We start from the raw sequence: 25011 nt of genomic DNA on the forward strand, positions 1-25011 counted from the left end.
TCCCCAAAATACAATCGCGATACTGAGATGAAGGTACTACTTTCTAAACAACAGTTTTGCAGGAGATTACAAATACTTCCCCATATAAAAATGAATTATCGCTCACAAAGCTTCTGTCCAGTACTTGAAAAGGAAGCTATCCAAAAACACCAGGTAACATTGGCAAAAACTAAGAAAGCACAAGCAAACACTTGATGAACACCAGAGCACAGAATACCAACAGCTGAAAGACTTCATTTATTGTCACCGTAACTACTGTACTACCTACCAACAGATAGGAATAAGAGAAGAAAGGTTAGTAATGTTATCTTACCTGTTGGCTCAAATAAGGCTTCAACATCAATGTCATCTGGTAAGCCAACTAGACTGAGCTCATCCCAAAATTTGACAACCTGATCGTCAGAAGCAGTTTGGGTGCTTACACTCGTACATGATGCTATACTCGATCGCGATCTGTACCAGGGTGCAAAAAAAAACAGACTTAGAAGAGTCTACGTTCATGCTGAACTAGTGAGATATTGTTATATGATTCAAAACTCTGAGAAAAAGAGCAAGAATTCTTCTAAGCATGATTAAAAACGTCCATCATCCATGTCCATGAACAAAACCCCCTCTCCCTTATATTTTCACAGAATCACAGAATGGTTGAGGTTGGAAGGGAGCTCTGGAGATCATCTAGTCCAACCCCCCTGCTCAAGCAGGGTCCTCTAGAGCACGTTGCCCAGGTTCGCGCTCAGGTGGGTTTTGAATATCTCCAGGGAAGCTGACTCCACTACCTCTCTGGGCAACCCGTTGCAGTGCTCTGTCACCCCCACAGCAAAGAGGTTTTTCCTCATGTTCAGATGGAGCTTCCTGGGTTTCAGTTCGTGCCTGTTGCCTCTTGTCCTGTCACCGGACAAGACAGTTCTCACCACGGAGAAGAGTCTGGCCCCATCCTCTGGGCACCCTCCCTTCAGATACTTGTACACATTGATGAGATCGCCTCTCAGTCTTCTCTTCTCCAGGCTCAAGTGGCCCAGCTCTCGCAGCCTCTTCAGAGGAGAGGTGCTCCAGTCCCCTCATCCTCTTTGTAGCCCTCCGCTGGACTCTCTCCAGTAGCGCCATGTCTCTCTTGGACTGGGGAGCCCACAACTGGACACAGCACTCCAGGTGAGGCCTCCCCAGGGCTGAGGAGAGGGGCAGGATCACCTCCCTCCACCTGCTGGCAACACTCTGCCTCATGCACCCCAGGAGACTGTTGGCCTTCTTGGCCACAAGGGCACATTGCTTGCTGGCTCATGCTTAACCCAACATTTTAACCCAACACTTTTTCCAATAACAAAATGTTCAGTTAGAGCTTCTATTCAGCGGGGAAAAATAAATGCTTGCTAAAGCACCTCCTCGCCTGGCCCGTTCTTTTCTATCTGTTCAGGATACATGCACTTCTTTTTTTCATTTCTGTTTAATATTAAAACTTTTTGTTCAATATTAAAATTTGCTTACCCCTTAGAACAGAAACCTATGTAAAATCAAGCAGTCTGTGCTACTCTCGGGAAGAAGAGGCGTGGAAGTAAGAGGGTGGTGTCAATGGAGGGCATCAGCTGCAGCTTTCATATAGCCCTCTCTTTGAAATCTTGTCAGTGCTTACCGTGGACCAGCTGTTAGTATCCTCAAAGGAGAGGGCCATGCCAGCCAGAGGTAAGGTGCCTGGCTAAAATACAACTAATGAGTATGAGGGGGAGGGTAAAAAAAGACAAAGAGTGGAAAAGCTGCTTGGAAAGAGGTACATGGGCTCTCTCCCATGTAACCACTGTATTCAAAAAAAAAAAAAGTGGTGAGGGAGATTATAAAATTCAGCATATAAAAAAATACTGTACTGTGCTGACATGAGAGGATCTACTTTATAACCTTATTAAAGAAAATCATGGTCAAGCAAGGCACAACCATCATTTGTCTCCCAAATTCTAATCTGACCGGAAGATTATTAACAACAAACAGATTAGTCCATTCACAAATGAAAGTAATGATTCCTCCTGTTTTATTTCCTGCAAGTAAAAAACTTTCTTGGATAGCTAGGGATTTGCATTAGGCTGCTGACTATGAAATGTGGTCTGGTCTGATGCTCCAAGGGTTGGTAGGAAAGAAGGTGCTGCAATTTCTATTATGATACTTTGATTTTTATTATTCTTCCCCATTAATAACCCAAATTTGCACACGTGCTATTACTTCTGTGTTTCTAGAATTGAGACGGCATGAAACTACCTCTTATTCCTGACTGCTTTGCTATTGCTTATAACCTCTAAAAAAAAAAAAGCACATGGAAATTGATATTGCCAGGGGATGATAAATAATACCTTGCTGCCAATAAGTAAAGGCAAGAGCTACAGTAAACAGTGCAATTCTAACCTGTGATAACTTTGTCTTCCTGAGTACAATGTGTGCTTTACTGCAAAGATTACATTGAGAAGGATGTGGAGAAAAAAAAAAAAAAACCCGTAGCTCATGAAAAAAATCCCTCTTGCACACCAATGACAGCTTGAAATTTTTCAATTATTAAATAACCTAATGACTCATATCATGACAGAGGCTGAATACCACACCCCCTAACAGAAGGTGTTTCGTCTAACATTGTCGACACGAGCTTCCCCTTCCTAAAGCATTTTATTAAGCCATTCCAGGCAACAGCGCTAGTTCCTGAACTCTCCTGATGCTCGCTCAGGCCAGCTCTAACATTCAACTCTGTTACCGCAGAATACAAGAGTTTATAAAGGATGAAGAAAGAGAAAAAACGAAATCCCAACTGACATGGCATTTTTTTAATATGAAAGCTTTCTCACTAGATCAAGCTGATCCATTTTAAAACCATCTCAATTTACTCTGCAGTTTCGTCTTGAACAGATGCACCTTTCGCCTTTTGTATCCCGCTTTTTTCCTGTATGTAGTCTTTTTGAAAGTAGCATTCCCCACGCTCATAAACAGAGTAACTCTGTGAGGGGAGCGCGTCAGCGTTACCACTTTCAAGAGAAGCAATTCTCCTCCAGGGGCATTGCACAACGCGCGTTTTGACGCTGCTGACCTCAGACAGCGTATCTGACCAAACGTCAGCAAGCACGAAAGCATACTGAATGGCTTCTCCACCGAAAAGCACAGTCCTCGCAGGGTGAGTATACCTGAAACGCTAAGGCTAGCGCAGCCAACTACACTCGCCTCACTGCGGTCCTTTCTGTGTGCCCCTTGGTGAGACCTGGACGCCCGGCACCGGCCCTGAGGAAACCGGCTGCCGCGCCCCGGGGGGGGGGGGGGGGGGGGAGCCCCCCGCGCTGCCCCTCCCCCTCCGCCGCTGCCGCTCCCCCCGGCCGGGCCCCGCGGGCCGGCGGCCGCCCCGCGCCCGCAGCCAATGGGCGAGCTCCAGCGCGCCGGGGCGGGGCGGCCCCGCGCTCCCTCGTGACGTCATCGCCCCCCCGGGCCGAGCGCGGGGCCGCCGGCGGCGGCGGCGCGACTCCCCGTGCCCCTTCCCCTAGGCGACGGCAAGCTCAGCTCCCCTCTTCAGCCGGCACCGCGCAGTCCCCTCTCAACAGCGCGCCTCGGGAACGAAGCCAGGGCTAACCGTGGTAACAGCAGGAGCCGGCGCTGACACAATCCAAATACATTTGGGAAAAAAAAAAAAAAATCTCAGGGGTTATGCAGACAGATTAAAAAACACGCTTTTCCATTTAGTTGCATCTTACGTGCCATCGCCATACAGATCATAGATTTAATAAAGCTTTCCCAGGGAGTTCTGTGTGTTCCTGCAATTCTTCACGATTATCCGCCAGGAGGGACTCAGGAGCCTGCTATTTCAATGACTAAAAGTGCTGGCACACCTCCTAAGGAGCCCCACTTCACCAGGAGAGCAAAAACACACTGCATGTGCATGACGCTGCTGCAAGAATCAATTCTGGAGGGCAAGGGGAAAAAGCTTCAGAAGATGGGCAGAGGCTTCCAGGTACTCCGCTATACAAAACACACCAAGCCTCAGAATTCAATTATCTTCTGTTCTTTTGCATACCGCCCTCGATTTATTTTAAGATCCCACAAACAGATCTGTGCTTTACAACAAATATGTTTGTTTTCTTTGTCCTTCTAAAGAGTAAAGATTTCTCACTTGAGGGGAGAAACCAAACCTAAAAAGCAGAAGACAGTCCCTATCTATAGTTGCTTGCATTAAAAAAAAAAAAAAAGTTTTGATATTAATGAACAAAATGAAATGTTCACGATTGCAAGTTACTTGCCTATCACTGAACCACATTTGTAAACATGCTTCCTGAACTTCATACAATACATAGAAAGTTTCATCTATCACGAAGCTGACTTACTTCTTGTGTCCTCGGTGTTTGCGCGGCACTGAGTTTTGCCTTGGAGTTCTCTCGCAAGCTCCATCGGTGCTGTCGCTGCCTTCGCTCTTGGTTAAAGGCGAGTTTTTCCATGGGATAACGTACCCAGGAGTGGGGCTGAACTGTTTTAAGTCTCCTTGCCCTAATGAGCTTCGTTCACCACAGTAACAAAAGGCGCAGAGTTGTTCACTGTGAAAGGGAAGATAATTACTTTGTTTTTTGGAAGAACAGTAGAGAATATCCTATACATGAGCAACTTTCATGCCAATTTACAACAATAAAAACTCCCCACTACTGTAAATATCAGAATTCAATATCCTCTTTCCAGCTAGTTTGAAGTTATGTTACAGAACTTCTTGTTTCACAAAAGTGCTTGACTATGTTCACACAAACCAGGGCATATGACACACAAATCCAACCCCCCTTTTTTACTTTAACAATTAAAAAACAATACAATAGCTAGAACTTTTACAAAAAAGGAATTTATATTTACAGAACTGAGATCGTTAAGACATCCCTGTACCATTTGCAATTATGTTTTCACATTCATAAAATAACAACAGCTCTGAAATGACAGCTCTGACAGCACTCCTTGTGTCACATCATATGGAAGCTACTGAGAAATATTTCTGTAATAAACATATCTACAAAGTTTAAATGTGAACTTCTGCAACTAATGCAATTTGCATGACACCAGTTTAAAGGGAAAGCAATTTAACACATCCATCTGCTTAAATGAGCAATTTTGTTTTCTTCATATGTATGCCCCTAAGACCCCCCCAAAAGATGCTTCAGGGAATCTAGGATCTGGGTAGAGGCCGGTTTTTCAGTGGATCCCATTTAAATAGATTTAAGTGCATCTCCAAAGTGGCATATTTTGGTTTGGGACGCTCTGTGTTGGATGGGGGAGGGAGGAAGGAGGAGGAAATCTTAAGGCTAAATTCCCATATAATATTAATTAAATCTTGGAAAAAAGTATATAGAATATCTGTGCTTTTCAGCCAGCAGTAGCAGAAGAAGAAATTTAAGAAAGGGAAGCTCTAGTTCTGAACAGAAGACAGAATCCAGTAAAGCCCCTCAGATTTGATTTAACCTATCTGAGCTGAACACTGTACAGGTGGCACTGGCACTTTCTCTACGGCAGCCGCACCTCTGGGGATGTGCGGATTGGTGGGCATGTAAAACGAGTTCCCTCCACAGTGCTCAAATTAATACCCTACCATACTACTGCTAAGAAACATTCACCTTTGCATTCGTGGCCTTGGCCACACGCCCCTAACTGATCCTGCGCGAACACAGGGCCAGCAAGAGGCAGCACAACCCACCGGGCCAGTCCAGCTCGTGAGAAGTCTCTGACACTTCCCAGAGATCTTCAGAAGAAGGTACCCAAAGATAAAAAGATGTAAAGAAAATGATAACAAAAGTAGTGCAAGAAAGGGGGAAATGGAGTAGTTACAGCTGATCAGTACTACTCTTTCATAATTTACTTTCAGCATGGTAAAACAACAAAGAAATGATTACTTGTAAGTCAGTGAACATACCCAGTAAGACTACCGGTGAAACCTGATCTGCCCTTATAGGCAGAGTTCGTATGAAAGGGGTAGCAAAGTCATTTACACTAGTTGAGACCAGAGAGACTTGGGAGGAGACTTAAGAGATTTCAACAGGCCGCACAATGGTGTCTCAATTTCAGTAGACAGAGACACAAGATTATCCACAGTGGAATAAATAATTATGCATACATCCTGTTAGGACAGACTGACAAACTTCAGTAAAAGACTTGAGGATAATTATGACTAAACAAACAAACCTCCTTCCTTAAAGTACAGAAGAAGGTTGCAAACATGCAACCATAATGTTAAGATTCATAAAAGAGAAACACCCAAAAAACTGAAAAGTTATTAAACTACCGTTTAAAGCAGCGGTATTTCATAAAGGAGGGCGAGGGCGATGCGGAGCTTTCTGGCGCCCGTAAGACAGCTCGTGTATCGCAGCTCCTGGCCGACGCGGGCCCGAGCGCCCTGGCCACCCCTCGGCGCGGCGCGGACAGCCGGGAGGCTGTCGGCAATCACAAGGCCGGGGCCGCCGCTACGGTGCCCGCAAAGCGGGGGCCGTGGCCGAAGCAGGCGCTCCAGCGCTCGCAGCAGGGAGGGGGCTGGGGGACTCCTTAGCTAACGGCTCCTCAGCAGAAGCGCACGTAGAAGAGGAGGCGCACCGCGCTCACTCACTCTCAGGGCGCTGCCAGAAGACTGGATGGGGGGGGGGGGTGAGGTAGATGGGAGAGGAAAAAATAAAACCGGTTTCTCACTTTTAAGGGAGGTGGAGGAGTAAGCAGAGGGCCTTCAAACGTCTGGGCACCCAGCACCTAGTGACGAACACACGGGCGCGCGCCCTGGCTAGCGCCTGGAAGCCAAACGCGGCGGCGGCGGCGGCAGGGAAGCCGGCTTCCCTCGCTCCTCAACGCCTTGCGTCACCGATTTGCCACCTTAGGCGCTCGTGAAATATTTTCATTTATGCCTCTATGGGCAGAAGGTAGGTTTTTTGTTTATACTATCTGGGAATAGCAGAAAGTACTTCAGAACAGACACACTTTCCGTGTGTCAGTACTGACTTAGAGGACCTCAACCTGCGACGCAAGCAGAGCCCTCACATTGCAGATAACAAAACGGAGACACTAGCAACTCTTAAGATTGAGCCCGAGATCTGTTATCATAATTAGCATATTTTCAGAACCGACCAATTTAAAACAGGGTAACAAGCAAGAGATGACGTCATGTTTTCTTCTGTAAGTTACTGAGGGGAAATTAAAAAAAAAGGAAAGAACAAGAGCAAGCTCACCAATACTGCATTTAAAATATATTTATGCTGCTCTGGACCAAAATACAAATTCGTCATTTGTAATTTCACCTGACTTCCCAAGTTCTTCTAGAACAAATTCTATCTTCTTATAAACCTTTAAAATTCCATAGGTGGCTCCTTACCAGTAGGTGCTTACGTACAGCACCTCATCCCAACGGGTTTCATATATCTGTATGCATGCAACGCTTCATATATGATGCGGAAAGAAAAAAAATTTTCAAAACAGATGTACAGCTGGATTAAGGAGATGTAATAAAAGGCAATAAGGCTAATGTCTGTAACTGATGTCGCTCCTACCAAGCCATTAGAGGAGATGTCAAGTTTCTCACAAGGTGCCCGAGATGTACTTTCTGACAAGAAACATGCCAATTTCAGATCTCTACCGGAGCCATTTTCTTTTATAAGTTCTTATTTCATTAAGTTGCCTGAATCAACCTACTGTTCTCTTCCACAAGAAGAACTTACTCAACCCCCTGACAAGGATCTAAGATGCTACAATCCTCCCCAATCCACAAAGCAAATGCCCTAGAGTCAGTTAATCCTGGAGGAAGGGAGAACAGTCACTATTTCCCTCAGCTCAACGGATGACACGCAGTCATTAGGACTCATCCTAAAACACAGACTTTCCTGCTCAAAGGATTTCATTTCAACACGAGCAGGACTGGACAACTAGTTCCACAATATTACATCACAACCAGAAAACATCCTCTGGCTTGCCAGCAAATATTCCTTTAGGGAATCAAGGTAAAATTGACTATCCCTAAAAACTCCTTAACAGAAATAAGACTGACCATCAGCATTACCTACACTTCAAGAGCACCAAGTGCCCTGTAGTTAAACATCGAAAAATACGTACAAGCTCTTTCTGGATCTTTCCGAGTTGGCAAATGACACTGGGGTATCCAGTGTCAGCCAAGGCTCCCTGACAACAAGCAGATGTGCAGACTGACTGAAGTAAACACATTTTGCTTACGTGCTGTCCCATATCTCTCTGATCTACACTGATTTGTCTGCATGAGGACTGCTGGACCGCTGGCAGAAATCTTTACACTGGTCCACATGAACTGGCGTGGCCCTCAACATTATTAGATGTGCACCCTCATTCTCCTTCCTAGTTTTCATACAAGGGTAGAACCGAGGACAATCTGCAATGATTTGGGGATCTGCCAGTTATCTGCAACTGTGCGTATAAAGCTGGGGGAATTCACTTCCCTTCTTCCTTTTCCTAGGAATAACTTCACTGATATCCCCTCTCACTGACACCCGTACCTCTGCAGTTCCCTTACCGTCAACCAGGATCTCTGAACAGCCGAACGGCAAGGAGGAAAGCAAGTGGCCTGCGTTCTGCACATCTGTCAGTAAGATGCTTCAAGGCATACAACGGTTTTAGCACTGAACGGCAAGGGGGATAAACTAAAAATCCCAGAGTCTCCTGCTGTGCAGAGAGGTTTTAAGGGTCCCTTTCTTTCAGCAGAACATGCACAGATGAACCCAACCATCCAAAATAAAGGTGAACGGAACCTGAGACCAGCAAGAGAAATAAGAACTCGTGAACTCAACTCACGCTCTTCTTCTACCTCTTCTCAAATCCCTCCCAGCCTACTATGGAACATCACTTATCAAAATCGTTTTACTGTCCGTTCATCTTTTCAAACAATCTAATTATTAAAAGCAGAGGATGTTGTTGCTGTTTAAACAGGAAAAGGCACTGTATTAAATCTGAGGAAACCCATGGCATGGCAATTCTAATATACTCCATTAGCTGTAACCTTAGCCTTAACAATACATATCAAATCTATGGATGAACACTACTGCCATTTGCCACAACAATGATTGCCCTGAAGATACCAAATTTTGCAAAGTATAAAAATAAAAATCTATTGCATTCAGCCTTTGAGTTGAAACGTTCATTGTGGTTTGTGCCTTACTTAACTTTCTCATAACCATCTGTAGGAAAAAAGAGGTGAAGAGGATATCATTTGATATTTGCTACGCAATAATTTTCCTCAGCGTCTCAAAAATGCCTTCAAGACGTCTTTTTCACACACACTGTAGCATTTTTGGAAGGTGAAACTGTGAAGCATAAACCCTTGGCTTGTGTAGGCTAAGCTGTTGCATAAATTTAAAATGTTTCTATATTTATTTTTCATCATTAAAAATTAGTTTAATGTAACGACCCGGAACATTTGGGAGCAGAACAGAATTTCAGAGCATCGTTTACACTGATTAAAGAGGTAGACTGATGAGAACCGGCCTTGAGAATTCCTCTCCCACCTAACACTGTTAGTAGTTTTAACAACATATGTTAAAAGCCTAACTTAAACACTACAGGGGAGCTACTATTTATTTAGCTATGCCAAGATGGGCTGAAGTACAAACTATTTTACCTTCACTGTCATTTCATGTTGTGTTATTTAAAGAGAAGATTGTTCTCTTTAGTGAAGATGCAACACTGTATTATTTACACCAATCCAAACTGAGACCTGCAAACTGCATTTTACCTGGAAAAAATTTCCAGGTTAAAAAAGTGCCAGAAGTCTGCATCAGCCCGAGTTCTAAGGCATGCAGGCTATTCACAGAGATGAAGTTATTAGCTTCGGCAAGTATGGAATACCACCTTTCCACCATCATCTGAAGACTCCAGAGCTCCCCTAAGTATCTGGAGTTTGATAACAAAGAGGTTTGAAGGAAAATCACCAAACTTTGGAGAAATCTCACTACCCAATAAGAACTTCAGATTGATACGGCGTTACCGAACCAAGAGATCACCCTCTGAAGTAACGATACTAAGGACAGAGAAGTATATAAAGCGCAAAATTAATGAAGACAGTACAAAGAGAAAGATGCTGAAGTTCTCAGATGCAGGCTGTATTTAAATGTGTTTTAAATGCAAAGTGTTCTCCTTCCAGCAGGAAGCTGAATCACAAAACCACTTAAACTTTTCAAGTAGTTTGACACTCTATACTATTACAGAGATGTTTTAAAAATGAGTATTCAACTTACATAGTACAATTCCTTAAAAAAAGGTGGGAAGGGGTTCATAAGGACTTCAGAGGAAGAATTTTAAAACTTTTTTTTTTCAGTTTCAAAATGAACAAAGCAATTAAACCACATTAAATATTAATTGCTTTCCAATTTTTTCAAATCAGCACAGCTGGAGTTTTCAGCCATACAGTCAACCTAACGATACTCTTCCCGTTTAAAAGAAAGGAAACATTACCCCCTAAATGCATCACTGCCAACAAAACACATTTTAGTGACATCTTAAGATTCAAAAAAGATGAAAGTATGCTTTTATTCACAGTCAATAGATGTCATTTTTAATCTAAACAAAAGTTTAAAGCTCAGTTAGGACATCTCAACATACCCTAAATGCAGGAGGGGTTATCAGAATGACAGCGCTCAATAAAGTGAGTTTAAAGGTCTATTCCATGGGCATCTAGAAATCATTCTTTAATGTATAGGTGAACTTATAAGAATACTCTCTACCAAAAAGCTACACAGAAGTCAACAACCGTGAGCACACCTGAAAGGTGGTATTTCACACAATTTCGCGAGCAGATTTAACCTGGGAGCGACAAAACCCAAAGGAAAAAAAAGTTCTGTGTTTGCATCTTCAGTCTGCCCTTGTGCCTGCCCCGTAAGTACGGTTCGTTCAAGCCAAACTGCATGTCTGAGCAAATGAAAACATAACACACAACAGTGCATAATCCTCACAGAGACGCCTCACAGCACCACTTAGGAGATTCGTCTCAGGCAACTTCATAAGAACACTAAGTTGGGTCCTATCACCAGAAAATTGCTGAAATTTAACTCATACTGAGCTATTTTAAACAAAATTGTTTTTAATAACACTCATCAAAATTGTTTAGTCACATTAGGGAGTGGAAAAGCATACTGTTTTGCATAATTCAAATTTTACGTGATCTTTTCTTTGAGAATATATTTACAGAAGAGACTAGATATACAACAGAGTGGGGTTCTTCTGTCACAAGTCGGCTGGGTCAGATTAAAGGTCTAACCAGCCCAATACAGCCAGGGTTAGAAACAGGACAAGCAGATACACAGGTAGTAGTACAGAAAAGGGCAAACATACACGATACTTCCCATGCTTCCAAGTGTTTCAGTTCAGGGCCTTCCTAAACCAGGTGTGATTCCTATATACATTTAGTAATTCTCCATTGCTCTTCCGTGAACTTGCCCTATCTGCTTTTCAGTTCACACAAACTTTTAGAAATCCACAACAGCCCTTGGCAGGGATTTCCATTACACAGCTACCTGCTGGGTAAAGAACCACCTCCTCTTGTTCTGAACCTGGCCCCTGTAAGTTTCATTTGATGACGCCCGGCTTCTTGCATTAAAACAAACTGAACAATCGATAAACAGCCACCCTCCTCACGCCACCTATGGTTTTGTATGCCTCTAGCACTTCCGCCTCCAGTGTCTCTTTTGCAGATCGAAGGGGTTCTAGCTGACTTAACTGCTCCCCATACGAACCCTATTCCGTATCTGATCGCTCTTTCCGCTTCTCTGTGAATCTTTTCAAGTTTTACTACACCCAGTTTTGAAATTAGAGATACATTTTCTGTAGCCCTATGAAAAGCAGTGAAAACTTGTTTTTCCAAATGTTTCTAATCTTACCAAGTAAGTGGTGGCAAGGAGAACAGGGATCGGTTAAAGAACTGAAAAAGAAGAAACTGCAACACACAGGATACAAACTAGGCTTGGAAAAGCAAGGAGAATGGGAATACGATGAAGAGTCAACAATATAAAAGACAACAGGAGTCTGACAAAGACAGGCTAGAGGGAAAAACACAGAAAAGGTCTAACTTAGAAGAAGTGGACAGAAGGCTATGTGCTCGCTAAATACTGGAACGGAACTGAAGCTTCCAGGCTCTTACTACAGTTTTTCAATCAGCATGCACCTGTGATATCCTCTGACAAAGCACCTCATCCACTCCTTCGCTTGGTCTACATAAGAGGCCGCATAACGAGTACTGCTATCAGTACGTCAGCATGGTCTGATAGACCACCAGATATGAAACCCAGCCCATGGCGATGCCTCTATTTGTCTGACTACCATGTCTCAGAGGAAAGAACATCTGTCCAAAGAGTAAACGGATCTGACCTGCCGGAGCTAGGCTTGCTGCTCGCAAGCGCAGGGCAGCTGCACGTGAACAGCTCGGCAGAAACCAGTGGAGAGAGGCAACCTGAGTAGGATGGGAGAGACAAAGAGAAACTGCCTAAAACCATCCATCTGTGAGAGGCGAGCAGTGGCTGAGAATGGGACTCCTCTACCCACCTGGGGAACCTGCTTGCATGGGGCAGGGGATATTTCTAAATGTGGTTGCCACGGTTGGACCATCTTACATACCAGCGTTAAGCGAAGTAGAGAAGGATTGTGCAACAGCTCTAAAAGGCTTCAACCTGGCTGATGATTCACGAGTGTTAAATGCCACACGAGGTAATTTGTGTTTTTTTGTTTGTTTGTTTGTTTGAATAGTGGTAAGTTCTACAGGAAAGCACCATAAAACTACTAAGGTTACAAGGCCAATCATCAACTTAAGAAAATGCCATAATTAGAGCTGCCTGTGAAACCTCCTTTAGGCCCCCTCTGCGCAACATGCATTCTGTCCTTCAAGAAAGATATGGGCCACTCACAGGAACTCAAAACGGTGAGAATAATCACAGCTCAAAGGAAATAGGATCTATGAAGAAAGCATGAACAAATTTCTGATTTTTCTTCTGAAGCAGAGTGCGCTGGGGAACAACAGACAGTCTTCTGCAAAGATGAAGGAAGTAATCTATCCTCCATATCCTTTGGCAGATGGAACTAGAGGAAAATTCGGATTAGACCTTAGGAAAGTGTTTCCAACAGCAAAAACGATGAAGAGATTGGTAAAGACTGTTTAGGGAAGATCTGCAACAGTTTACCCACACTTCTGTCAGGAAAGACGAATGTAGAAATCCACCCCTGGAAAAAGGAGGTAAACTAGATGACTTCCAAAGGGTCTCTTCCTACCTTCTGAATCCGAGACCGACGTCCTTTAAGAATGATCAGTCATAAAATCTATCTGAAGACTATTTCCCTCATCAGTGTATGAAATGAACAGGACGGACAACCGGTAAATATTTAACTTTTTTCTCATTTTTCAGTGTGTTGTCCTTATCTACTGACAATATTCAAATTGCGCCCTGAAAGCAGAATTAGTAATTTCATGCAAGCCTTGATTGGCCATTAATATAATGCATAAATATTTCACTACTGTTAAGCAATTTAGTTTTGCAACACAAAGGAGTAAAATCTCCACTATGTAGACGCAGAAGTCAATCAGTGACTTTCGTGGAGAATACTGTAAACCCTTGCACGGATCTATGTCTAAAAGTTAAAAGTAAAGTATGCAATGATTTCAGGGGCCTTGCTTTATGCCTCAATCACATCCATTCTCTGCAGAAAGAGGTCGCGAAGGGACACATTCACATAAAACTACAAACGCTATCGTAATACATGTGGATGAAAGAAAATAACTAAGAGTTTCATAAATAAACTTAATGGCGGTATTTCCTAAAACAGGTGTTTGACTTTGCAACTTTAACAATTTTTAACACATTTCTATATGAAATATTAAATCCAACTCTCTCCTGACTAAAGATCTAGGTTCTCTTGCCATCAATGCAGTGTTATTCTGTCTAGATTATCTAATCTCTATGCCACTCTGCAATTTCTTTTTCTACTGAGTGTTGCAAGGAGTTTTGTAATGTTCTTCCTCTGAAGATTAAAAAAAAAACCAAAAACAAAAAAACACACACACAGATAAAGTAGTCCAGTGCTGCTTTTTCACCGGACACCTTATTTTCTCTGTTCACACAATCAGCAGATGTTCACCAACCACTTTTTTCTATGGAATAAAGCACCCTATCCCTACATCTCCAGACTGCAAATTTGATCACAGCAGCAGCAATAACCAAGTAAAGGGGAATGATGTAGTCGGGCTCAATGCAACCGATGCACTCTCTTCAATTACAAACAAAGCAGGAAGGTGTGTTGCCATTTTTTTCTGTAGTTTTACTGACGGTCTCACAAGAGCAGACATTTAGCATACCAGACTATTAAAAAAAAAAAAGAAGAAGAAGAAGAAAAAAAGAGCTGTATGAAAATCCGAGCTTCTACTTCTTTATTGCAAAATTTCACCACCGTCTTGATTATGGCAGAAAAGACTGAAAATATGCAATTAATGCAATTTACAGTCTCAGAAAGTATAAGGAAAATCAAATGAATCCAAAGGTGTTTTGTGTTTCTATTAAATGGTGTTGTTAAGGCCCTTCTCATAAGCTTTTAATACTAGGAGTTGACAACGTGGGAAACAGAGGAGGAAGGTCGCAGTGGGCTCTGCTGTACGTCACAGCCGGGCTCTGGCTGCTTGCCTGCCCCACGGGCTGCACTCCCCCTGCTCTCTACAGGCAGCGCAAACCCAGGGAGCAGATTCCTTTGGAAGAGGCTGGATTCTGCTCAGCCGTAACTCCTAGGCTGACAGAAGTTTCTCACAAAGTTTATAAAAAGGTAAGAAACAAAGGAAAAGGCTCCAAAAACCATGACACTCATAATACATAGAGCTGGCAGCACCACTTTTATCACTGCCAGGCTGGGTACTTTATCTTTGCTTGATGTTATTGCCCCTCCTCACTCGTGGTCAGTAATTGACTCATTACTTCTAAGCCCATACGCACGCATGCACGCACACTCTCTCTCTTTCCTTACCCATTTCAGCCTACCGTACCCCAGTATGGCTCAGATACTGTTTATTTTGATGGCTTCAACTCATTGCTTTTTGGAGTACTAATCCTAAATCTGTTTACCCCTCGCGATCTGATTTGCAGTTAGCAGTTAGTTCGCTCGGACTCCCATGCGCACATATCCCACTCTGTACAACGCTCCTCCAAAAGGTTCCAAAATTGACCATCTTCACAATCATCTTCCTCTTAGATGTTCTTATTTACCCTCAAGAGCGATCAGAAAAAAATACCATACAAGGAACAGCTTCGGCTAATTTCTCACCTACTGAAATTTGCCCATCCCAGTTCTGATACATCCTGCGCCATAATTACTATGTTTCAACAGAAATTACCTAGTTTAGCAAAAGACTTCATTTTATGCCCCGTGTGCCATGCATGCTTCTCCTTAACTCCTTTCTCTTTCCTATCAAAGACTGAAACGCACAAGTGTCTTATACTCTCGACTGTTTACTGAAGAAGGGGATGCAAAAGTAACTCTACCCACATCTGCATCTACTTCTGGTAGAGGCTTTGCTACTTTTCTGTGTTGTAGGCAGTTTCTGCATTGTCTGTTCCAATATACTTCCATATTTCTCCTATGCCTCACATATCAATTTTATTACTAAATATACAAACATTTCCATTGGATTATTATATAAACTTTTCTGATTCTGTTATATAGTGTAAGTAACTTAAAGAGATGAAACTGATGAGCATGACTAATTTGGAAGCCAGTTTCAGAACTGTTTCCCCAAGTTACAGGTTTCAAGTCTCCATGGAGTCGCGCTTCATCCTGAATCTTGATACGTTCCCTCCCCACCATAACACAAGAGACCCAAAAGCCTGCAGTGCATGCTATTTCACATAACTGTGCTTCTTCCTAAGAGAATGGAGCCGAACCCCTCAAAACCCAGTCCTTCTACCCACGCAAGGCACCACAGATGTGTCAACACCACATCCCCGACAACAATACAGACGATCGATCAGGAAGACATAGATCAAAAGTGGCACTCCTCCGTTAGGATTCACGATGCAGTGCCAAAAAACCTGACATCTAATTTTTTTAATGTTGTTACAAGGACATCAACCACTTTTGCAACTAGCACGATACCAATTCTGCATCCCAATCTCAAACCAAAACTACCTGGAATGTGAGAAACCTCAGACTCCCAGTTATCTTTTTCACATCCCTTAATACATTTCTTTCCAAAATATCACAGACAGGGTCGGAGGTTTATTATTTTAATTAGCAAAATTATAGCATTTAACTTTTCAATGTCCTGATCAGCCAAAAAATTGCACCCATAATATCCTTTCAGCCTCGAGTAATCAAAGTCTACCCTTTCTGTTAGCAGGATTAGTAACTTGAGTACAAACAAGGGCTGGTTCAGAATCATGCAGAGGTTTTTTTGGATGACTGTTGTCTAGCTTGTAAGGAACAAGTTTATAGCTAGGGAAAATGCTACAATCACCTACTCATGATAACAGCCATAAAGTAACCTTGACAAAAGTAGAGAGCATATGAAACAGCACTAAGAACAACTTTTGCAAATAACCCTAAACAGGATCAAATAAAGAACCAAAACACCTGTTCAGTTCAAAGTGCTCTCTCTCTCTCTATATATACACGCTACAATTTAACACTAGCTTAGGAAAATTCCATTAAAACCAGCTTTTTGTGTATTTAACTGCAAAATATACCCATAAGATTTATTTTATTGAAACTCTCAATAAAATAGGAAACATTTTCCTTTCCTTTCCAAAAAAGGAAAATATCTGCTGGGAACTAGTAAGTTTGTGAGCATGTAAAATATGAAAATGGTAAATGAAGCAAGTAGATGATTTAATGGTTTTGTTTATGGGGAACAGGTTGGGAGGAAGCAAGATCACTAAGGTAATCCTCTCCAAATCTGTCAAAACATCCTTATACCTGAAATAGCAATCTCTGCAGCAGAACCGACCTGTACTGGGTTAAAAGCTGTATCAGGGCTTCAATAGAGAAGTTCTGCCAGAATTCTGTGATACACTTTCACTAGTGATCACACATAGCGTGTTTTCGTTTTCCTGCTATCACATAATTGGTACTTCCACTGCTTTTTGAGTAATCTATGTCGATTAAAAATTGAGAAAAGAAACACAAACATTAATTTCTGTATTATAAATTCTGAAATAAGGAAAATATAGAAGAGATGACAGGGGATTTTTTTATTTTGTCCCTGAAAACATATAAATGCAAACAAACTTCAGATATTTTTATATCAATTTGTTAATACGTTGTTTTCTCAGTAAGACGACTTCAGTAATCACCTTTTCTCTCCTTTCACTTATGTGTTTTAATTCAAACCGTTAAACATGCATCAATCCTAGGGTTTTCTAGCGCAGTTTGAGGACAGCACTCAAGAAACATGCTTTTTACTTCGATCTCCCTATACACTAATTACGCCACCAGCCTCAAACACAAGCAGCTGCCAACCTAGGCTAATGCTTCAAAGCACCAGCAGCATGTCCCAAGCCTGTGCTCAGAGCGCTCCGCACCCCATTACTGGGGTCCTAGCCCTGCCCCTGCCCCTTGCCCCAGCATCTGTCTCCTCTCTCACTAACCTGGTTTTAGCTTCGACACCAACAGAGGCGGTGGAGCTTGCAGACTCCTCCGATACTGAGCGCTGAAGAACTGGTGTTAGCTGCTTGATGCTGTCCACTTCAGTTTGGGCATCCTCTTCTGCAGATTGCTCTTTGACTTCTGTTTAAAAATAGAATAATTGAAAACGGTTATGAGTTATGTTCTTTTGACCGTAACAATCAGAACTGTAAGCTTTTCTCTTGTGATGCAAACATGCATTTTATTATATACGGATCAAGCCATGTAACTATTCCATCAGACACAACAAAATTAAAGAGTGGGAAAACGTCACCCTTCACGTTTAACTAAAGCATGAAACTGAACGCTTATAAAGTTATTTATATAAAGCAGCATATTGGCAGTGAACTAAAGATGTTTTCAATAAGTAATGAGAAATGGGGCGGGGGGAGTGTTGTTAAATGATAACCTTTTCATATGAGGTTGCAGTTTTACACACATTTTCAGCAAGTACAAGCTCGCAGGGCTGCCAACAGCAGCTCCTGCTCTCCCCCTCACCTCCTCTTGGGCGCCCGCTCTTTCATCCCAGAACAGTCATCAGGGTGACTGCAATAATCTGCGTTATAATTAACCTTTTTTTTCCCAGATTAGTTTTACCTTTGATCCAATTCTCTGCAGCAGTTCATCGCTTCATTACGCTAGCCCCATGCTGGCACTGGGTTGAGAAGGAAAAGGATGGAAGGAAGTGGCTTAAGCCCGCCTAAAGTTCATGCTGAAGTGTTGGAATATAAGCAGTTTTTGCCACATCCTTTTAATTCAGAGTAGTTGTTAGACAGAAATATATACATCTACAACGAATACTGCTGCTGTTCATCTAGAAAGTTTGTTTCTGCTCAGAAGCATGAAACGGTAAGTTGTCAATGTCTGTGCCCCTGAATTCTGTTCCTCTTTCACTCCATCCTTTGCACTGAACAAGTCAGGTATTTGTTGGGAAAAAATGTTGCCATGTGCCATTAGGAAGGTATCAGAATGCACAGGCGCAGGGGAGCTGGTCAAGGCTGCAGAGGCAATTAAATCTGGTATTTCCACACTCCTCCATCCCTTGATTTGGAAACCTAAATAATACTAAAATGTCAGGTCTCTGGCAGATGTTCTTCATCTGCTTTAAGATACTCCGGCCTCCCTCTGTCAGTGTCCCCACCTGCCACGTTAGTCCCCCACAGCACAGGCAGAACAGGACCTGTGGCTGTGTTACATGCCACAGTCCAGCATACTACTACAAACTTCCCCAACAAACATGGGTTTGAGCTGAGAGGTCAATGCAAGCAGCACTTTCAAATAAATCCAACTTGAGTAAAGCGACAGATGATTTAGATGATTCATGCAGAAAACGAGATACATTCACTCTATTAAAAAAAGTCAAACATTTCAAAAGACAGTCAAGTACTGCACAGGATAAACGATTCAAGCGGAGAAACGGATGGGTAGAAGAATCTGCGAGACTGGGTGGGCAAGCACTAAACGCCGCTACAAGCTTTAATTTTATTTCAAAGAACAACGAAAGAGAGGAAAATCCTTACATCATAAAACTGCAACTTTAGCAGAGCATTCCTTGGTCTGTAACAGTAAAATAATTAGCCTGCCACAGTAGCTGCAAAAGGGGAAATCTTTCTTGTTTGATGCACAGAGACTGAAGTAAAATTATTGTTTAACCAGGAGTGAATTCATTTAGAAAGACAATGTATAATGTTTAAGACCGTCAATGAAGGCATCTAAAACGTGTTTTAAGAGAACCATGACATTAAGAAAAGAGGATAAGAAATTCCGGTGCAAAGGTGGATGTGCCAGATATTCAGCTGGTGTAAGCTGGAATTGCTTCACATATTTAAACTATTCAGTAACATATGTCTGAATAATGGTCCAAAACCGACAACCTGTCACAAGGCCAAACGGCTTGCTTTAGGACCAGCCCACCTACCTATCCTGAAAAAAAGGCTGGACAGTAATTTTACACTAAAAAATACCCTACTGGGAATATTTTCCTTGTACTAGTTAAAGGCTCCATGCCAAAAATTAAAAAAAATAAAAATCACACAATCCCTACAATCGTTCCTGGACTAGGATTCCTGTCCAGCTGAACCTTTCACAGCAATCTTTGGTTAGTCTCCAGACTAACCAGAACTTTACAAATACAGCTTCAATTGAAAGGATAAATTCCATTATAGCATATACTAGAGAAGAGCTGTTACGTGTTCTGGAAGGTGCACGACAATTTGTGTAGAATTCATGAACCCGTGTAAGATGGGCAGAGTTGAAATCACTAAAACCAGAACCCGTTACACAGCCTAGGACACTCACACATGAAGTGCTCAAGGAAGACCACCAGAAATCATAGTGTTGCTGCTGCTCCATCTTTTTAAAGTTTATCCAACCTACTTACACTCTGTGAAAGGAACTTTGCTTTATTTTGTGCCTGCAGGACTTTCAAGTACAGAAAAGTCATTTGCACTTTTGTCAGCTTTCATTTCATTATAAGCTAATAGCCTGACACGTCCATGCCACCAGAGAGGCCAAGTTCATGCACACTAGCTCATTCTCAAAAATTCTGGACTGTGTGAGAAGACAGATTGCTTCATTACACAGTACAACTATATGAGCTTATATCCTTATGGCGATTTTCCCCCCGCTGTTTGCTTCCCTAGAAAAGAAAGCACCCAAATTATACTAAATGAGACAAACATCATCTCTACTGCTGTCTCTGTAATAACCAAACTGTGTCTCAATATGCTGGTGGAAGACTGAAAACACGATGCTCGGAAAACATGACAAGAGTAACATTTATATCCGTTGTGTATGCCACACACTAACTCTGTGAAAGAAACGAGAAGCAAAGAGCAGGTTTTCCAAAAGCAAACCTGAGGAAGAGCAGAGAGAACGTGTCAGGAGTCAGACTCCTGCGACGCAGGACTCCAGCGCTGGCACGGGAAAGGTGCTGTATACATTGCTATCGCTGCCTCAGAGGTACTCTTGGAAGCATCTGGCACTATGCATTAGCCGCTTTTCACTGCAGTTAATGAATGTTCATCAGACTTTGTTATGGCAGCCTACTTTGAAGTTTCTGGGAATAGAACTACTACGAATCATTTAAAAACGTGAAGCTCATTTGCAGATTCACATAGAAAGGCTTTGTTTTGCAACCTATTTTCGTGACTGTTTCTGTCATAGTTAAGGTCTTGGCTACACATAAGACATTGGGGGAACTGAGAACAGAAAAAACTTATTACACAATTTCCAACTGTTTGCAAGTTTTTTGTTTGCTCTTTTTAAAGTTAGTTTACTCTATTAAAACAGGTAAACATGAAATTTCAAAAATTTAAAGACAGTAATAATTCCTCCCCACCTGATTAGAGAGGACAGAAGGGCTTTCTTTTCTTAAGAACATTAAAAGAAATCCCCAAAAGTACAAGAAGTACCAGCACGTCTAGATGCAAGCTAAATACCAGCTTATCAAATTGCACATAGAACGATAGTATTTGTACAAAGCCCACGACATCATGTAAAGTGGCACTTGCCAGAGACATTGTAACAAGCAGCCAGTACCGATCTGGGGCCCAGACTTCTGTTTAACAGCTCCTATCTGAATGAGCCATCAGAGGGGCTGAGGCTTCTGCAAGCTTTACAACTTCAGTAATACTCTGGGAAAAAATTGCACAGACAGGGGACAGATATTCAGGGAAGTCACTTGAATTAGTAAGATTTAAAGCATGTTTATAAAAGGTCTCTTGTAACTAACACTTGCACTAATAAGATGTACGCATTGGGCTTCAGGTCGAAAAGATGGGTTTCAGGGTTCCCAGTACTTCAAAAGTCAATTGAAACTTTTCACACTAAAAAAAAACCTCTTAAAAGGTTCTGTATCTTAAGCACTAAAAAATTCCTTCCCATAATGATTGTTTTTATTTTTCTTCCTAGAGGAGAACAGAGTGAATACTCAATATTAAATAACATGTACAATTCTCAGTTGATTTCTTGCATTAACCACTTTCCCATCATACTGCTTGTGTTTCCCTACTTCTGTCTTACTATTTTCAGAACATGCTGACAATCCCCTCTTTTCCTGGTCTGTCTTCAGATCCCTGGAGAGGGGTTAAGGCAAGAGGTGTGCACCAGGCAGACTCACGGGCAAAAGCGCCAGCGTTTTGTTAGCGCTCCTGTGGTGCGCTGCTTCCCTTGAAGACTGCCCTATGGTATGCTTGGGGGAGAGGGGAGGCTCAGCGATGACTGGAATTGCATTAGGTTATCACACATTTCTTTGCGGACGCGATGAAGCAAGAGCGATGAAGCAACACTGACTAAAGGTCTATTCTGCTCTTTTATTACAAATAACCCTTTTCTGTTTTCTAGTAACCAAAGGATGCTATTCTGCAAGCCACTAGGGTAAACACACAGCCAGACCGGGAGATGCGAGTGCATCTGCTATGGCAACAGGGCAATGAAAAGATACCTGCACTTCGAAAGTTAAAAAGAAGGTTAGAACTATTTTCCAAGTCAACAACTGAAAGCTGTAAGCCTTTTGCCAAAACAAACAAACAAACTCTTTTTAAATCATCTTAGACGAGTATGCAGTAACGACGACAAAAATCAAAACAGCTATAAGAAACATAAAACAGACATTCTGCTGCTGTTTAGATACGATTTGACTATTCAATCAATTTAGTGGTTGGGAGTCTACGGTCAGACCTACTTCTCTTTCGGCAGACAACAAAGCAAATGCTATGAGCCTCCAACTTGCAGTAAGAACAGAAAGTACTATAGGCTGGAATAGTCCAGTATCACCAAACACTACAGGGATATTCCAGTGGTCTCACCTGTTGCTACTCTAGACCTTCTTCTGCAAGAGGGAGCAACAAGATTTTACTAGCAGATGCAATTGTAACCTTTGCACAAAAAGGCATACTGCTGCTGCAAAAACCACCTAAGCTGACAAGGTGTTTTACAGAGCCTTGTAGGGGTCTACAAAAGCACAAGTAACTCCAAAATGCTCTAGTGTGCAGAAGTAGCTCAGACAGATGAAGAAACCATGCCAGTGTAGCAACAATACCAGAAGAAGTCTTAAAAAGGGAATTTAAATCATGAATTTAAAATGCCTGTCTAGTACTATACACTATCAAGTTTCATTTACTTTCCCAGCTTACGAACAAAGCAGGTCTCCACTAGTCACAGTGCTTAACTCTGCTACCGTTCAGGAGGCAGTTTAATAGCAACACCGCCTCATCCTCTCCTCTCCCTCTGGTGTCTTCGGAATAAGGACTGTCAAGTACAGCAATCACTTAAACACAGAAATATTTCATAAACTCTACGTTTGTATGTATAAGTTTCAGCAGCTGAGAATAAGAAAACAAATTGTGGCTAACCAAGCCTCTGCAGATCACCAGCAAGCATTCAGGGCACTGCAGAGCCAAACCAAACCGTATTTAAGGACGCACAGAAGGAGGTGGTTGCTAATAGCTACTGCCACTACTTGAGCTTCAGAAAGCTTGTAGCCACATAGTCTTCCCTGCTAAACGCACAACCATGGGAAAGAGAGAGAGAAAACATACTGAACCTTGAGTGTGACAAGAAAAATCATCGTAAGAATCCATTTTCTATAGACAGAGGAACGCTTTCTTCATTTTAAATTGACACTCCAAAATTCTATCCACATAACAACAAACAAAAAAGCCCACAAACTTCAGAAGCAGTTTTTTCCCCCCACATGTTGCAAATGGGGTCTTCTAAATGAAAATACAGCTAAATATCTATTTTTTCCATATTTGAAGGACAATACACTGATTTGCTTACTGCAATAGTTATTATATGGAGACAAGAAGAAAGTATGCTTTTTTAAATTACATATTTCAATGCGTATTTTAATAGTTTTCATTCAAATCGAATTTCTATTTATTAAATACACTTCATACAGAAGCCATTTTTTCCTCTTTTGGACCGTTTAAACTATAATTTAGGTCGTTCCAAACACCACATTTCATGTTCTGGATTAGCAGCTACCAAGGATAATCTGTGACCAAGGAGCTTCCTAAGCTATGAGTGGTGCTCAACAGCATTTCCCGTGAATCTGTGCAGGTTTTTTTTTAAATGAAACTCTCATAAGGTTTTCACTCCCACAGCATCCAGTAGCAATGAGTTCTGCAATTTAAGTATATGCTGCAAGCAAACGCATCCACCTTCCTGCTCTAAACATGACCCAATATTGCTTTTGATGTCCCTTAATTTCTGTGAATGAATCGTCATTCCCTGTTCATTTGCTCCGTGCCACTCATCATTTTGTGGAACCCTGTTAAATTCTCCTCAGTCGTATCACTTCAGACTGAAGTCCTGTAACCTAGCTATTCCCCACAAAGAAGTCATTATATATCTTTTATCATACTTTGTGGCCTTTCCTTATACTTTCCTGATAATAGTCTGTCCTTTCTTGAGAAGGGGGAACACCGATAAAAGGAATATTAAAACAATTTTTATCAAAAAAAGAGACAGAGCCATGAAAGTAAAACCTAAAGAGAACAGCACTGTTTCCAATGAGGAAAAGAGTACATGACACACAAGCACAAACATGAAGCTGTGGACTATTTCACTGTATTTGACTGGCAACGTCAACGCAAATTCCTCTGTCATATCACTAACACCCGCATCAGCGGTTAACGTTAGGAAGTGAAGTTTGAACGTTTTGGGGTCCTTGAAAGCTCCTTTAAAAACCAATTGGTTATGTTCAGCAAAGCATAATTTGATACCAAAAATGCTAAAGTAGAATTGAAGAAAACAAATAAGCAAAAAAAAAAAAAAAAAAAAAAGCTGTATTTCAGAAATAGCTTCCACAATGAGAAACTCGGTGAAATTTGAATTTACTTGCATATAAGAGACTTTACCCACTACAAATAAAGACACAAAACACCTGGCATACAGCTCATCAGTCAGAAGGCAAAAATGACAATTTTCTAATTGACCTACTTCAAGTGCGTATGATTATAAAGCTATGATCAGCTAAGCCTGTGAAGATTTAAACGTAAATACCAAGTAACTTCCTATCTCGCTTGGTTTCCTTATTGCAAACAACTATCATAACATGAAGAAAAATAATAAGGTACTTCTAATAAAAAAAAAAGATACTTTGGTTCTATTAGTTCTTCCAGGGGCTGGACAGGTAGCAGACAGCTGCCTAACTTAAGCACTTCTTTGCCCAAAATATTTATGAACAAATGTAACCTACAGGCAATGCCACCAGTGATGTCATCTTTTACTTCCATTAATTTTAGAAGTGATTAATTATGATACTGATGAGGCCTAAGTATCTGCCTGAAAAGGACAAGTTGGATTTCAAAAGGCCAATCTTTGGTGTTAGCAAGTTGATAAGAGTTTTTGCCACTGATTTCCCCAAGTCAGGATTTCTCTCAG

The 25011-nt window shown here is 41.8% G+C and overlaps 1 protein-coding gene across 31 annotated transcripts in view; it reads right to left on the reverse strand.

Moving 5' to 3' along the window:
- KMT2C (lysine methyltransferase 2C) overlaps positions 1-25011 on the reverse strand; it is a 207594-nt gene that overhangs the window by 127118 nt on the left and 55465 nt on the right. For all 31 annotated transcript variants that reach the window (XR_011139519.1, XM_068934237.1, XM_068934226.1 and 28 more), the window contains 3 exons: positions 17586-17724; positions 4335-4541; positions 314-453 (listed from right to left, as the gene is read on the reverse strand). Coding sequence is in view for 30 of the 31 variants with exons in the window: in XM_068934237.1 (XP_068790338.1) it covers positions 314-453; positions 4335-4541; positions 17586-17724 (486 nt within the window). In the remaining variant the exon portion in view is untranslated. The remainder of the gene's footprint in view (positions 1-313; positions 454-4334; positions 4542-17585; positions 17725-25011) is intronic.

Source organism: Struthio camelus, chromosome 2 (genome assembly GCF_040807025.1).
Source record: "Struthio camelus isolate bStrCam1 chromosome 2, bStrCam1.hap1, whole genome shotgun sequence".
NCBI lineage: Eukaryota > Metazoa > Chordata > Aves > Struthioniformes > Struthionidae > Struthio > Struthio camelus.